This window comes from Embiotoca jacksoni, unplaced genomic scaffold, assembly GCF_022577435.1.
Source record: "Embiotoca jacksoni isolate LCO1_2020_lvr unplaced genomic scaffold, fEmbJac1.0.p SCAF_15, whole genome shotgun sequence".
Classification (NCBI taxonomy): domain Eukaryota; kingdom Metazoa; phylum Chordata; class Actinopteri; family Embiotocidae; genus Embiotoca; species Embiotoca jacksoni.
The window spans coordinates 7243776-7261070 of NW_027185285.1; the positions used below are offsets into that span (position 1 = coordinate 7243776).

At 41.9% G+C, this 17295-nt stretch overlaps 1 protein-coding gene across 4 annotated transcripts in view; it reads left to right on the forward strand.

The window, feature by feature from the left end:
- Window positions 1–17295, forward strand: part of septin9a (septin 9a) — a 72533-nt gene that overhangs the window by 21594 nt on the left and 33644 nt on the right. For 2 of the 4 annotated variants that reach the window (XM_069149213.1, XM_069149216.1), the window contains one exon: window positions 11372–12112. In XM_069149213.1, coding sequence (XP_069005314.1) covers window positions 11372–12112 — 741 coding nt within the window. Of the gene's footprint in view, window positions 299–1378; window positions 1487–11371; window positions 12113–17295 lie in introns of those variants that run through there. The other 2 variants (XM_069149215.1, XM_069149212.1) reach the window with 2 other exon arrangements.

The following is a 17295-nucleotide window of genomic DNA, read 5'->3' on the forward strand; positions in this document are numbered from 1 at the left end:
TGAGCTGCTCCACTCTTGTGTTTTTTTTCCCTTCCCTCCTCTCTCCTACACGGGCTCCTAATTTGGGATTTGTTTAAAAGCGGGACTGCGCCTCAGGACGACTTTTCCTTTGCTGGGGAAAGGGAACCCTGCTCCCTCTCTCTCTCTCTCTCTCTCTCTCTCTCTCTCTCTCTCTCTCTCTCTCTCTGGCATTATACACACACACACACACACACACACACACACACACACTTGCTCCCCAAAATGTCTGATTCCACTGTCAACGCTCACTTGGAAGGGATCCTGTCAGACTTTGAAGGTCAGTTTCTTTCCCTCATGTGCTCTGCTGCTTTTCTTCTTCTTGTCACTCTGTGGACTGAGGCTCACTTTACCCCGGCCATGAGGACACTATAGATAGTTTCCACATGTTTGATTGGAACTGAGCGGATCTGGAAAAACGGAGCTGGTGAAGGGTCTGTTGACGTCTGCGGTGAGCTGTGGTGTTTTGAAAGAGAAATCGTGCTTAAAGAGTTGCTTTTTACTGCTCTTTAAAATTTGTTGAGAGACATGAGAGAGTATTTGTTGTGGATGTGTTTGCCAGTGCGATGTGTCAGAGAGAGAAACTGTGCGTTGAGAGGAAAGTGTGCAACTGATTTTGCTAAAATGATACTGTATGTGAAGCTCTCAGGAGACAGCCACTGACCGTACGGCTGTGAGGTGAACACCTGGACCACCTCCCCCCTCTCTTCCTTTTCATCTCTCTGCCCCTGGCCCACAGATTCCCCCTGTCATCCCTCTCCTCCCACTCTTCCTCCTCCTCCACCTCCACCTCCTCATCCTCTGGCTGTGCTTCCCCTTTTCCTCTCTCAGCACCTTGTCCATCCACAGGCCCTCTCCTCTTGGCCTGGCTGGTAGTGGATGCGAGAAGGGGTGGGTGGGGAGGGGGGGTTGACAGGCCGACATCTCTCCCCCAACCTGTCTGTCTGTCTGTCTCACTATCTGTCTCCTGTCTCTCACAAACACGTAACCATTAGGAACGCATCCGCACTTGTCCAGAGCTGCTCCTCTGTCAACACCAGTGTGCCTGTGGTATGTACGGTGAATCTCTCAGCCTACCTTTCCCTCTCTCCCCGTCTTTAGGCCTTAAAACCGCCGGCTTACACAGTGCAACAGAGCAGAAAGATAAGTGGTGTTCAGAAAAGAGAGGCATCAGGGGGCGAAGAAGTGTGCTTGAAGCATGTGGCTCCAAGTCATGCTTTTAGACACCCCTCGCTCATGTGTAACGCCAACATAATGGGCTACTGTTGTGATTGTCAATGGTGTGTGTTGCCACCGGTTGGGTCGAGTGTGTGGTAATACCTTTGTGTCACCACCATGCACCATGATGTATGGCCCTCAGTGTGGCTCAGTGTGTACAGCATGGCGGAGATGCAGCAGGGGAATCCTGTGGGAGCAGCAATGAATCAGGGTTGGAAAGTAAAGAACTACTACAAGTATTCATCTTCCTGTAAGTTATTTGCTTTTTCATTCACTTTTTCAAACGTTCTGGCAGATTTTAAATTAAAAATTCCAATTCCACAACGTTAGAAAACTACTTTTAGACAATCTGCAGTCAACGTAGATTTAAAATTTTGCTTTGGGATAATGAATGCTAAAAAGGTCATTACCTTCACTCATGTTAAAATGGTTGATAGTTTCTCAGTGTCATATCATAACAACGTCAATGTTAGTCTAAGACAGCATCCAAAAGCATATTAGTTTGCGCTTTCATGACACCTAATCTTGAAGTAAATAAATGTAACTTCTGAAAGAGGAAATAACACATTCTGCCAATTATAAATGAAAAGTTGCATTTAGAAGCGATACAATACACCCTTTCTTAACGCAATACTCTCAAGCCCTAGTAAGTCTGGTAAGATCATCAAACTTTTGATAGACACTGGTGTACAGTGGGTACGGAAAGTATTCAGACCCCTTTAAATTTTTCACTCTTTGTTTCATTGCAGCCATTTGCTAAAATCAAAAAAGTTCATTTTATTTCTCATTAATGTACACTCAGCACCCCATGTTGACAGAAAAAAACAGAAATGTAGAAATTTGTGCAAATTTATTAAAAAAGAAAAACTGAAATATTACATGGTTATAAGTATTCAGACCCTTTGCTGTGACACTCATATTTAACTCACATGCTGTCCATTTCTTCTGATCCTCCTTGAGATGGTTCTACTCCTTCATTGGAGTCCAGCTGTGTTTAATTAAACTGATTGGACTTGATTAGGAAAGGCACACACCTGTCTATATAAGACCTTACAGCTCACAGTGCACGTCAGAGCAAATGAGAATCATGAGGTCGAAGGAACTGTCCAAGGAGCTCAGAGACAGAATTGTGGCAAGGCACAGATCTGGCCAAGGTTACAAAATAATTTCTGCAGCACTCAAGGTTCCTAAGAGCACAGTGGCCTCCATAATCCTTAAATGGAAGAAGTTTGGGACGACCGGAACTCTTCCTAGACCTGGCCGTCCAGCCAAACTGAGCAATCGTGGGAGAAGAGCCTTGATGAGAGAGGTAAAGAAGAACCCAAAGATCACTGTAGCTGAGCTCCAGAGATGCAGTAGGGAGATGGGAGAAAGTTCCACAAAGTCAACTATCACTGCAGCCCTCCACCAGTCGGGGCTTTATGGCAGAGTGGCCCGACGGAAGCCTCAGTGCTCAGTGCAAGACATATGAAAGCCCGCATAGAGTTTGCCAAAAAACACATGAAGGACTCCCAGACTATGAGAAATAAGATTCTCTGGTCTGATGAGACCAAGATTGAACTTGTTGGCGTTAATTCTAAGCAGTATGTGTGGAGAAAACCAGGCACTGCTCATCACCTGCCCAATACAATCCCAACAATGAAACATGGTGGTGGCAGCATCATGCTATGGGGGTGTTTTTCAGCTGCAAGGACAGGATGACTGGTTGCAATTGAAGGACAGATGAATGCGGCCAAGTACAGAGATATCCTGGAAGAAAACCTCTTCCAGAGTGCTCTGGACCTCAGACTGGGCCGAAGGTTCACCTTCCAACAAGACAATGACCCTAAGCACACAGCTAAAATAACAAAGGAGTGGCTTCGGAACAACTCTGTGACCATTCTTGACTGGCCCAGCCAGAGCCCTGACCTAAACCCAATTGAGCATCTCTGGAGAGACCTGAAAATGGCTGTCCACCAACGTTCACCATCCAACCTGACGGAACTGGAGAGGATCTGCAAGGAAGAATGGCAGAGGATCCCCAAATCCAGGTGTGAAAAGCTTGTTGCATCATTCCCAAGAAGACTCATGGCTGTACTAGCTCAAAAGGGTGCTTCTACTCAATACTGAGCAAAGGGTCTGAATACTTATGACCATGTGATATTTCAGTTTTTCTTTTTTAATAAATTTGCACACATTTCTACATTTCTGTTTTTTTCTGTCAAGATGGGGTGCTGAGTGTACATTAATGAGAAATAAAATGAACTTTTTTGATTTTAGCAAATGGCTGCAATGAAACAAAGAGTGAAAAATTTAAAGGGGTCTGAATACTTTCCGTACCCACTGTATATAGTAAACATCATTGAGTCAGTTCAATATCTGTTTTCGACTTGTGCTATCATTGCACTAAGTTTTAGCATCAATTGTCAGACTTTATTTGTAAGTTGTGGCCACTGTTCAGCAAAATAGTCTCAGTTTAGTTACATTTAACCTCTTAACATTAATCCTCCGTGGCACTACATTTTGAATGACACTGACCCCGATTTTACATTGTTCGATAGCACAAAGCCTCACAATGCAAACAGTGCAAAGCAGCAGCAGTAGCTCCTCACTCTGTAATAAGAGTGTGTACACTCAACAAAACATTTAATTTTAGGCCTTTTCTGTCATCTGTTGGAACACATACTCATTGAATCACTATGTGCTGAACTTTATTTTTTTACTATAAGTGTCTAACAAACAAAATGCATCCAAGCTTTATTCTTTTTCAGTAAAAAAAAAGAAAAAAAAGTGGTGTTTAAGTCAGGCTACAGAGAGAGGACTTTCTAGTCTTTGGAATATGTGAAAGAGGAAGACTTGTCTGAGACAATACTTGCAAAATGCAGAGTAAAACTGAAATCTTATGTTTTCCATCACTTCATTTTCTGATTAAAAATCACAGGGTTAAAAACTGATCAGCACCATAGTAATGGGTTAACTTTACATCAATATACTGAGAACCCTCGGTGCTCACAGATAACACTCTTTCCTGATTATATTGCTTGGAGGTGGGGAATATGCACAAATGTATTCAACTCGTATGCTTCTTGAAAGACTCGAAAAGGAATCACAGAAAATATTGATCATTTTATTCATATATGACATAAATTTGAGCAACATGTCATTGTTATCCATACAGTTAATGTGTGAAAAAAGTATGAAGTGTGTCCCGTGATTGTGTGTGTTTGCCATGTCACTTTTGTTGGACACAGAGAGGGATTCACTCCGTAATGCTCTCAAATGATGACTCCCATGAGAGGCTGGAACAGACAGAAAGCAGGATTTTCTTGCCCGTGAGTCTGATGACCTCAGCTGTGACCTCAGCCTCCCTAGCTGACTCAGATCATTGACCAGGCCACCAGGCCTTCTGCTGAGCAGACACAAACACACACACACATTCATTCAGTTTCATTTTTTTACAGCTCGTTGAAAGAAATTCATTCTCTCATTCCTCTTGTGAAAAGCCACTGGTATCTCTGCCTCCAAAGTCTCCATATTTATAGAACTGCAGACAGTGTAAACATACATTAAGTAGTTTAATACAGATTTCTGTTTACAGCACTTTCAAGGGACTGTATGTGCTTCTCTCAGTTGATCTCTCTCCTTCTCTTTCTCTCTGTATCTCTAAACTGCATATTGAGGGCATTTGCTGGTCCAGAGAGAGGAAATTCCACTGGAGTGGATTTCTGTGGTGGGTGAAAATGTTGGGGTAGGCAGTAGAGGAGTGGATCTGAGCACAGCCGGGCCTCTTTTTACAGATCTGCACGGGGCCCAGCCTGTATACCACTCACCAGTGACACAAGTCTGGACAAACAGTGACAAGATAAAGTTAAAAATGTAATCCACAGTTAAGGAAGTGAGCTGTTCATGAATAAATGTATAAAAGACAATAAAATAAAAGACTGAAGACTGTAAATTTATTAAAAAGGCCACATGAAACATCTAACTTTGAAACATTTATAGAATTCACCGGGTTGCGGCCACACACACTGTTCTTTAATCTCTTCTAAATTATGGGACCCACCTTGTTTTGTGGGACAAAAGTTGTTAACGGTGACAGAGAAAAATTTGACGAGGGATCATTGTAGGAGCTCAAACGCCTTTCAAAATGAAAACTGTTATTACAGGCCAACTGCCACTTAGCTGTGGCTATGGATTTCTTCAGGAACTCTGTTAAGTTAGTTGGAGCTCTGTAACCCATAATGCACTGAAACTAGAGCATAAATAAGAAGTGTAAATATTTGCATTGATCAAAGAACAGATTAATGGGGTCAATAAGCATTAGGCTGAGAGTCAGTAGCCTCTGACTGAGTGTGTGAGAGGAAATGTCCTCTGACAGAGGCTGATGAGCAGTCATCAGGAGTCTCCGTTCTTATCAGCATTATCAGCCTTCTCTATACTCACCAGCTAGGACAGGTTTCCTGCTCATGACGCCAACTGCAGTGGCGCTGCTGGGAAGCAACAAAGGTCACTCTGCAGAGTGAACACAGCAGGTCTTTGTTAGGCTTTAAAACTAAACTCCTTACTGTTTTTCTCCCTGTTGGACACGTGGAATAAAACCCTGCACCGATGCCAACCCCAGGCAAGACCCCAGAGTTATCAACACGCTGCATGCTATGGCTAAAAACAACTAGCCTGTGATGAAAGATCTTCTTTTGTACATTGAGTAGAAAGCTTTTTTTTTCTGCAGGGAATGGAAAATACCTTTGACAAATGTAATAGAGAGTTCAGCTTTGAGACTGTTTCAGAGCCAAACGCTCCCATGCCAGCTGGTCCAACGTACATTTTGACATGAAGGCCACTGTGTTATTTAGAAAGAGGACGAGTGTGAGTGACTTTAACTGTGAGTGAGCTACATTGTTGTGCTTTAAAGTCGTTATCCTGAAGAGTTTAGACCGAGCGGCAATTTGGTCATTGCCATCTTGCTATTTTGGAGCCTGAAGTGGCCCTATTTGGATGAGCTGGGGTGGAGCGAGTGATGAATCTGTCTCACTGTCCAAGGACACCACACCCGCCCACCTATAGGATAAACCTGACTGCACCACAGGCATGTCACTCAAACAGACACACCCCCAAACATACCTAATATCTAATTAATGATGGAATTATTTTCAGATTGACCGTGAGAAAGCGAATAAGGAGGAGTGACGTTAGCAGATGACACGATATGGACTTGTGGAAAAAAATGTGTTGACTTTGTATTTCATGAAAGAAGTTGAATAAGAGTCAATGGAGCCAGCGCTTTTTTGGAGCCAACCCGTAGTGGCCATTGGTGGTTTTGCACTTAACCCTTGTGTTGTCCTTGGGTCAAAATTACCCGCAGCTGTGTTCAATCAAGTTCTATTTTATTTCTATATTTTTTTGGGATCATTGGTCATCATTCTTTAAAGAAACCCTCACAGCCTCCTTGTCACCAATGATCCCAAAAAATATGAAAATAAAATAGAAATTGGTTGAACACAGCTGCGGGTCATTTTGACCCAAGGACAACACGAGGGTTAAAGTAATTCCACACTGGCCTTATTTTCAGACCCAGAAGCTACATCCACATTTATATACAGTCTATGGTTCAGACCTGGTTGAATTGATGGTTCCCATGGTAACAAATGCAACTACATTAACATAACTCTGTTTACAGTGCAGCCAAACAAATGCGTTTCATTCTCTAGTTGGAGGTGTGAAGCCATTTTATTATACTGTGCATTTAATATTTTATATTTCATATTTTTACTGCTATTTACTGCTATTTTATTGCTTTTCTATTATTCTATTCTATTCTATTCTATTATTTTATTCTATTATTTATATTATTATCTCATTGCTTCTGTATGCTGCTGTAGCGAAAAAAATTTCCCCTCTGGGATTAATAAAGTAACTACCTACCTACCTACCTACCTATCACTCGAAAAAAGTTTAAATTCCATAATGTTTAAAATGCATTTAACCTGAGCTGTATTTCCTGTGACTTAACAATAAAAGCCACCCCGTGTTTCATCAGTTGAAGGATTTTAATGTGAAGGATCAGTAGTAGGAAATGTGTGGTTTACGGCAACGCCCCACAGCAGTGGCCAGTGATGGTGATGAAATTAAAATGACGAGCAGTAAAGCTGTGTTACATGCATGGCTTATTCCGTGGGAATTCCTCATGCATGTGACGGGAATTTGGCCACGATTTTACCACATAGTAAAATAGTTACAATTATATGATAACATGTAAATACATGAATACATGTATTATAACATAACCTCAAGTGTAATATACCAGACTGTAAGTAAAGCTAATGCTTCTATCCCATGATAAATCTAACAGTTTGGAGATTGTAGGCTGCAGCTCTTTGAAACTAATCCAGTTTAGTTAGAGGTTTGCAAAGTTCTTGCTTATACTGTCAACCGCAGAAGACAAAAGTACGTCTCACTGGCTCGTCCCGCTCATCTACTGTCATGCTCCGAGAGGCACAGAGAATGTGGTGCTCAGTCAGTGCATGCTACACTGGAGAAGCAGCATCATGTGATTTTCTGGCGGTTTGACTATGTTTCAATGCACTACATGGATGTCAGATTGAGTGTTCGTGGAAAAACATCATGCTTGGCTCAGTGTCTTCCTTATTTGGCGGTTTCAGCCTGCAACTTTGCAGTATATTGTTTAGAAGTGAGTCCAATATTAATATGTTTCAAAAATCACCTTTAATTCCAGGTCAAAGGAGAGGTAAAGAGAGGGAGGGAGAGCGAGCAGAGAGAGCCAGAGAGGGACGGGGGATGAAGGGTGATATTTAGTTTACATTGGTGCTTATTAGTATTGTCTGAGCCTGGTTGGAAAGTTTTTGTTTTGTCCTGAATTACACAAGTAGAAGAGAAGAATTACAATCTGCTCACACACACTGCCTTTCAAACTGTACATGCTACACTATTTTATACTGTCATACAGGTCACTGAGACATGCACAGATGCAAGTAATGGTGCCACAAATGCACAAAATAGATATTAATGTGTGAGGGCCTCATCAGCTCTCATTCATTCATATACACACAAATCAGTAATGTCAACAGAGGCGAGAGTTTGACTCCAACCACAAAAAAGAAAACCAGGCTGTGTTTGCTTTACTCTACAGCTGTGTTTAAACACACTCTCATACACACAGACACACACACACAAGTCCTCTGTCTCCACTGTGTCTGTGAGGACGTCACTGTGTTGGCCCTCTGTCACCACAGAGCTCAGTTTGCACAATTTGAGGGAACCAGGTCATTATATCAAATTAACAGTCAAACAGTTTTCAGGTCGGTGGCACTTTTGCTGCTCACTCTCACTGCTTGTTATTAAAAGCTGAGCATCACACACCCACACACAGTGCACGTAATTTCCATGACAGGTCAGCTACGGTAAATTAGCTGCTTCATGAATGGTTCATTTCCTGTCCCCCCTGACAAGAAGTCCTCATTTGTCTCACCACTGCGTCCTATGAATTTTACATATAACCTCATTGTGACTCGTGTCATTTTCATGCGTGTTTCTTATACTTAAAGAAGAACAACGGACACTGACAGCCCTGTGAGCAGCACAAAGAGCTATGTTGACAGATGGCAGATGAAATGATCTGTAATGCTGGAGATGCATCCTACGTGCTTGTATAATCACAAGTCACTAGTTTTTGTCGTTGTCTTTTCCTGTCATGCGAAAATTGCCATGTACAGTACAACACTCCTGATTATGTAAACTTAGGACATGACAAACCGTCACCATAACATTTGAGAACATATCACTCGATGGCTTGAAGCTAAACTTATATTTCTTTTGTTTAACATGTTATCTGGTGAACTTTAGAAGTGTTGTTTGACTAATTTTGTTTCCTTTGGGCAGAACCAGGGCAGTTTCTCTCAGTTTATAGTCTCTAAATTACTCTGCTGCTGGTTTCAGCTACATTATGAAAGTTTATAAATTTGATACATTAACTGTCCAGATGTAAAAAAAAAAATAAGCGCATTTCCCAAAACAAACTATTTCTATTTCTAGCAAGGTGCTACTATTAATACTATGGACTATAAATGTGGTGTACAGTATACATTACTGATTATGCAGTACACTGTAAGGGTACAGAACGTTCAAACAGTGTTGGACACAGTGATTTCAGGCAAGCATTTCTATTTGTCATTAAATGTAGATACAGGAGGTTGTACTTGAATTACCAGCACTGGAGAACCCTGATTTGTGTAGATTACACAGATTAGGAGTGGGATTTCTGATTTGTAATTCAAATTTGTCATTAAATTCAATAATCACACTAAAACAAAGGCCAACCCAACATTTTATACATAAATGTTCTACAGGGGAAAATTGGAAAGATTAATCTCAAACTGCTTCTCAGGAAAAACCTGTGATACCAGACTGCTGTAACATATCAAGGATGTGAAAACACTGAGTTGGAGGAAGGACAGTTTTCTTCCATGCTGGTGCTTGGCTCGTCAGCCTTGAAGCAGGCCAGATGCTTGTGCAGGCCTGGGTGTTTATCTGGGAATGGGGGCCGTGTTGCTCCAGATTTTTTAGCTGCTATGTCTATGAGTAGAGCTGAGGTGAGCCAGGTGTCATAGTGCGGCCGTGGCTGCAGATGGTAGAGCAGGTTGCCCCCTAATTATAAGAATGGTGGTTCAATCCCCGGTTCCTTCTGTCTGTATGCCAAAGTGTCCTTGGGCAAAACACTGAACCCCAAGTTCGTCCCAATGGTTGGTGAGCACCTTGTATGTCAACTCTGTCACCACTACTGTATAGGAGTGTGTGTGTATGCTTGTGTGAATGGGAAAGATTGTAAAGGGCCTTGTAGACCTTTGAGGGAAAAAAGGTGCAATACAACCGCAAAGAAAAAGTGAGAAAACATGCAACATATTTTTATCTAAGAAATGGTCAAATATTGGAGGGACAGGACTGGTTGGTGCATTTCAGAATTCACAATAATGTACCAAAATTAAATTTAATTAGAAAAGAAATACAATAGGGCATTTTCTAATAAATATGCTTCTAAAGTCAATGTAAAAAAAAACATGTTCTCATTTACTTGTTGTAGTTTAAATATGTAGCCTATTTAAATATCGTCAGCATTATGAAGACGTTTTTAAGAGTGCAAAACAAAGAAACAGTAGTTTGACCAAATGAAAAAAAAGTATAACGATCCCCCGTATTTGCTCACCCAGTCTCAGAAAACACGACTGTTCTTAATGGTACCTATAACGAGAAAAATGAATGCATTACGTGAAACATCAAGTCGTGGCACACTCCGACAGTCATCACGTCAACAGGTGCGTCAGACTTTCATGAAATCTGTAGACAGAGGATAAAGGGTTTTAGACTGGAGCCCGTCTTCTTTTTCGGTGCTGGATGTGAGTTTGTCGCCGAATTTATTATTAAATAAATATTTATCACCGAGTGGATAAGAAATGACAACTGCCATGCTGTCGAGCTACGTGAAGCGTATCAAATCAGGCCTGTTCAACGGAGTAGCCTATATTTTGAGCAGGTTATTGGCTACAGCAAGGCGTAAAATTGTATTAACATTTTACTGTTCTTGGAGCTGTTATAACTAACCAGAGCTTGATTGACAAACTGTACTGCAATTTGTATGTTGTTGCAGGATGACACCTTAAACAGATTTGTTTTCAGTGTAGCCTATTTCTTTTTTCATAGCGTGTTTTTCCTTACGTTTTTTTTTTGTTTGTTTGTTTGTTTTGTTTCTTTTTATTTAATCAAGCTTTGGTTAGTACCACCTTGCCTTTGTGCTAAACCGATTGCTTAAATCCGCTAAAGAATCCACAAGTTCCTTGCCTGTAAATGTGCCTCTGTTCTGGGCTGGTTGCTGCACCTGTCTGCATGAACTCTCCGTGGCTTTTGGTCTCTTTCAAAATTAGGTTTGAGCTCCGTGCAGTGCAACCACAGAATGCTCTAATTGTCGTGAGGATTATTGCTGGTTCTGGCCTTTATAGTCTCTGATTTGTTTTCATGTTTCTTCTTCTTTGTGCTTCGTATAATAAGAGTTAAAAGGTAGAATGATGAATGAAGTCAGTATTAGTTAGTCTGGGTTGAGATAGTCTTATATTTGTTTATCTAACCACAAATGTTGTGTGTCTTCCAGCGCTGAAACGGTCGTTTGAGGTGGAAGAAACAGATGCAGCCACACACCCATCACCCCTGTCTCGCCGGACCACCAACCCCCTCCGCTCATCCACCTCCTCCACATCCAGCCAGCGGAGCTACGACCTGAGCTCCCGCAACTCTGACTACTCCTCTTCCAGATCCTCCCCCTCCGAGTCCTCCAACCTACGCTCCCCAAAGACCGGCATGAGGCGCATAGAGCTATCAGGGGGTCGTAACTCTGACGCAGCCTCTGCCCGCCGCTCAGAAATCTCCATCGAGGTCTCCTCCAAGCAGATCGACAGCTCACCCAGTGCTGGCATTGCCCGCTTTGGCCTTAAACGGCCAGAGGTCAGCCTGAGCACTCGGAGTACCCCCTTGGATAGTTCCTCCAACTCAGTTGCCACAAACAGGCGGGCAGAGCTCAGCATGACGCGACCCCATGAGCCCCCAGCCCCTCCCAGGAGGATGGACGCCCAGCTGTCCTCAGCCCCAGTGTCCAGGATCCCTGAGGCCCCCCAGAGAAGAGCAGAGCCTCCGTCCCCCAACCTCAGCCCAGTTGAGGACCCCCCCAGGAGGCCAGAGCTGCCTGTCTTGAGACAGCCGGACGGTTTGGTGCCAGTGGAGAACAACAACCACCCGCCACCTGCACCCATCGCCCCCCTGCCTTCCCTGGTTGAGCCCCGGGTGGAGAGGGTGCAGTCGCCTGTCCCAGAACTGCCCACAACCCGACCAACAGAGAGTGAGTATCTGCTCAGCTGATGTTTTCTGCGATAACTCGTATGTATAAAATGTGTTTGCAAAAGTGAGCTGCAAACAGTCTGTGTTTTTGATTATGGTGCAACTTTCTTGGCTGTTGCTGATTTGCCCATAACCAGTTAGCTTGCAGCAGTTTGACAACAACCACACGATGATGATGTAATCTGATCACTGCTTTACCATGTTGCTGCTCACTTTCTCGTTTCCATTTAGGACTCTTTCACTTTAACTTCACTGCAACACACTCATAGCCATGTCAAGACAAGGCGTATGTTTGCTCAAACGCAGATATATATGTGAAACTTTTTAGTGACTTTATTTTGTATTTATTTAGAATTTCTAACTAATATTAGAGGTAGAGCTGTGAAGTGACAATACCAAATAAAAAAGAAAGTACGAGTCCTTGTGAGCCTGTCAGTCTAGACTAACTATGAATGTAGGTCAGTGAGGGTGATGATGAGAATCCCAGGGCTGCTCCCAGGACAGCAGTTAAAAACAACTCAGGCAAGCAACTGAAGAAGGTTCACTTGAACTTAAATTAACCACTTTAGACTTATAGTTGAGGATCAGATCCCTGTGAGTTCAGACAGACACACAGTTTTTGTGGAGGTTTATATCTGTTAATCAGCGATTATTAAGATGCATGCGAAACAGCGGGTTTGGTAGGCATTACTGTTTTTATCTTCAGTGTGTTTGTGCATTTTCTCTGTGCTTTATTTGCCCCACTTATCTGTGACACAAGAAGTTAAACCTCCCTGGAATACTTAAAACACATTTGTAAATGAATTTATCCTCGTCTAGACAATGGAGAGTTTTTACTTTTCAGCCACGGCTGACTAACCTCCCACACATGTGGTGCAGAGATGATGCCAAGCTCAAACTGAGCATCAGATGTTTTTGTAGTAACTCGCACCAGCAATTGGTGTTACTGAGGCGAAACATCAAATAACGTCCCATAGCTGTGGTGAGATACTGCATCCTGATGACTCATTGTTTCGCTGGACTGCCCACGCGAGCTGACCAGGTCAAGAGTGGAAGAATATGGCTCTCTTTTGATCTAGACTTCCCACAATAAAGCCTTTTTAGATTTTATGGAGAAATGTTTACTTGCTTAACTTTTCTGCCTCAAATATAGCGGGCATAGGGATGACAGGGTTGGTCAGTCTGTTCAACTCATTTTCATATATTAAAGAAGGTGATGGCTGATAGTCTGTGCTCATCATTATCAGGTTAAGTTTACGTCTGGAGCAACACTTGGTTGCATAAGGAAGAATCCTGAAAACTTGTGGCTGGATTTTCATGAAGTACTCTCTACTGTACATAATGCTTATCGTCATTGGATTAATTAAACCTAATCTTTAAAGTCAACCCATGACCTTTCTTTGTGCGCCCTCGGGATAAACTTTGCAATTTCAGCTGGAATGCTGGTAATGTTCCATGATTACTTACTGTGATTATGTTTATTTCATCCTTTACTCTGTTAATGAATTTCAGCATTCAAGGGTAGCAGTTATTGTTTACACTTGGTCTAACTGCATGTGCAAGGCTGGGTGTAATAGAGCATAGGTTACAGTTTCAGTGTCATTCTTTTTTTCCACTGTATTATTTCAAAAGAAAAACTAGGCTGCAGTAAAGTTTGGGACTGCTTTTTGTCAGATAGACAAATGTGTTTATTTTTGAAGGTACTTTGATATTTTTTTATAGATTATTTGTGTTGTTTGCTTTCACTTGTGCTATTAGAACTGTGTGTGTGTGTGTGTGTGTGTGTGTGTGTGTGTGTGTGTGTGTGTGTGTGTGTGTGTGTGTGTGCTATCTGGAGACAGCTGTACTCATGGGTTGCTCTCACTGGTTAAGCAGTATCCAGGCGTAGGCGGCTGGGAGGTGATACATTCCAAATCTGGAGGTCATAAAACATTTTACATAAAAATAGAAAACCTCCAATTTCCCCTTCTTTATACTGTGTTGCCTGTTTTTGTCCCCCTATCCGCTCCACTTCCCTTGCAGACAGCTAGGGATTTAATTTTATTTCTGTCTCTTCTGTTTTTTCCTAACTATAGTTTCATAGCTACCCCTTATTTCAGCATTTTTTTGAATCAGCAAGCACATGTGCATGCTAAATATCTCAAATGTGGCCTTGTGTAAGTAGAAGGGAAACAAGCAAAGAAAAGGGAGAGGATTAACTCTCAGCTCCTGCCACATTTGGCTCAGATTACCACCTTCCTGCTCAGCCATGCATGTGGAGGGAGGCCCTGCAAGAAGCTTGGGAAGAAGCGAGAGCTGATGGGAGGGAGGGAGGGAGGGAGAGAGAGAGGGGGAAAGGGGGGAGTGAGAGGGAGAGAGCGAGAGAGAGAGAGACACAGGGAGAAGGGTTCATGAGCAGAGGGGAAGAAAGAGAGAAAAAAATGGAGAGAGGCGTAAAGCATGTGAGACGGAGAGTGTGATTTCCTGTAAAGTTGGTCTGCAGGGAGAAAACAAAATGAGAAAAGCCCACTTTAACCTCCAGTCATTTGGGTGCAAAACTGAATCGACAGACCACACAGATTCAACAACTTGCCCAAAACTACATTTTATATCCCATTTGTGCAACAACTACACTCAGCACGGATTCAAATTATTTTCTTAATTATTTAACATGTACTTATTTTTAGAAGGGAAAACTGGGAATGTTTTCAGTTTATTTCTTTGTTGCTGCTTGTGTCAGCACTGCATCCGGCTGAACTCTGATTGCATGTTTTTGTGGCCCATTTGGCGCATTAGATAATCGCTTGAGGCTCGTGATGTATAACTGGTATGTACCTGCCTTGGGGCTTTTTGTGTGTCTTTGCTCAAGTGCATACACGTATTGAAAGTGTACATTCATCCTCACATAGATGGTGAGGTTTAAGAATGTCTCCCCCTGAGGAGAGTGACTGATGAACATGCTGATAAGTGATAAGCTGTTTTTGTGGTCGCGTTGGGCTGTCGTAAAGCACAAGGTGCTGTAATGACACGCTGCGCTTCGGTTGATTTGTCGGCAGTAACGGTGAGCAGCTGCATCCAGTCTCCAGTAGGATGTGATCTCATGTTTACACACACATTCATTCATTGTATACGCAGCACATCCTAGTTTCCTTTCCCTTTCCGTGACCTTGATTTATTTTGTCAAAGCCGCTGTCATACATATCACACAGTCAGTTGAGTACCCGGCGAAAAGTGCTTTATTTGGAGATGCAGTGACTTGCCTGACGGTAAATAAGTGTGACTGGGTACAGGGGTATGTACCCCCAATTCACACACAAACTCCACAAAGGGTTGAATGTAAAGAGGTAGTTTAGAAGTTTTAATTTCTGCTATCAATATTGATGCATGCACGTTAACTTAACAAAGTGAGTCTAGTGGTCACAGTTGAACATGACAAAACAAGTCTGGGCAGCGCACAGAGAAAAACTTACGAGCGCTTTAGGATAGTAAGTACTGTAAGTTTTCCTACAAAATGCCTTATTTTCCCTTATTCATTTCTGATCATTGAACCCGAGATCTTAAAAAAAAAAAAAATCCTGTGTCTTCTGTCAGTGTAGCACAACATGTCATGATGCAGCATTGTGCTAATTCAAGGAGTGCTGGTGAAATTTTCAAATGAGGCAAAATATAATTATATAACTGTGCAACTGCTAGAAAAGATACGAGGGGGAAAAAAAGACAAATGGCATATAATACTTTTTTTTTTTTTTTTTTTGTCCGGCTCGCCAAAGAAGCTCTAATCCTAAATTTAAACTTTAAGAGAGAGTTAGACTGTGTGCTCTCCTGTATCCGATTAGGAACAGATGGAGAGCTTTCATCGGTCTTAAAAATATACAAATAATTTACACGTCTTGTGCTATATTTGAGGTTTGTATGAAAACAGCTATTCAGTGATTGAAGTACAAAATCCGGCTGATAGACAAACTTGTAGATAAAAACATGCATATAAAATAAATAATGATTACTTCTGTTGTTACTTTCCAACGTCATGTAATGTTTTGGTGCCTGATTATCCCTCAACTAGACTTAGTTTGTATTTCCCCTTTCCCCTACCTGTTGCCACAACACTGGTGTTGTCACTTGTAGTTTTTTTTTTTCTTCCTGTCAGTCTGAACATGTCAAGACAGAAGCTTAAGTGATCAAAACTACTGCAAACCAAAACACAAATCAACTGAATACTCTGTGCTTCTCCTGTCAGATCTCTTTATCTTATATTTTCTTTGTTGGACATGACCGATATTTAAATGCCCCAGCGCCACTTTTACAATAAATACTGTTCAACAAAAGTAAAGCGAAATTGACTATGAATACATTTTTGATGTATTTCCAGTGCCTAATATGCCCTGCAAGATCACTTTATGCGGTTGTTTGTGTTTGAGCCTCACAGGTAGTTATTTACACACCTTTAAATCAAATGAACAGGAAGCATTGTAAGAGAAAGATGTTGCCTTGATTATGTCTTTCCTTCCAGCCGCTATCTCTCCAGTGGAGGTGTGTTTGTGTGGGAGTGAGGCCACACACAGCACTTGGGAGATCATTATGTCGACATAATCCATTCCCATGCCGTCCACTCGCTGCCTCTCATTACTAACACTGACCTCTGGTGGATTGGGAAGTAATTCAAGTCATTCCTTTTGTTTTACTGGCTAAAACTGGCTCTGAGACATATTAGTACGTCCATGCAAATATAAAATTTAGATAATCAAATTCAGCAACTGCCAGGCAACAGTGTGAAAAGGAAAGTTGAGCAAAGGAGATATGATGGGGAAGTACAGCAAGGAAACTTGATGCGTGCTTTGTTTAGTGTTGTGTTAGTTTGTGGATTGAGAAACCTTTATGCTTGTAGTTGGGCTCTGCAAGTCCTGCATTGTGATTTGTCAGGCAAGCTGTTAGAGATGATACTTAATATGCATTGTGAGTCTAGTATTACATGGTGTACTGTGTGTTTGAAAGAGTGTACAAAGAGGAAGTCATGTCAAGTCATGTAGCAGAATGTTAATCCTCAACAATTTTTTGAATTTGATATTTTGTTTTTTTTAAAGCATAAATCAGCTTCTCGCGTGAGGATTTTCTGCTTTCTCTGTGTTGTGTATCATTTAACATTAACTTTTCTGCATTTTTGACTGTTGTTCAGACAAAACTAGTGTGAAGATGTCTCTTTTGGAG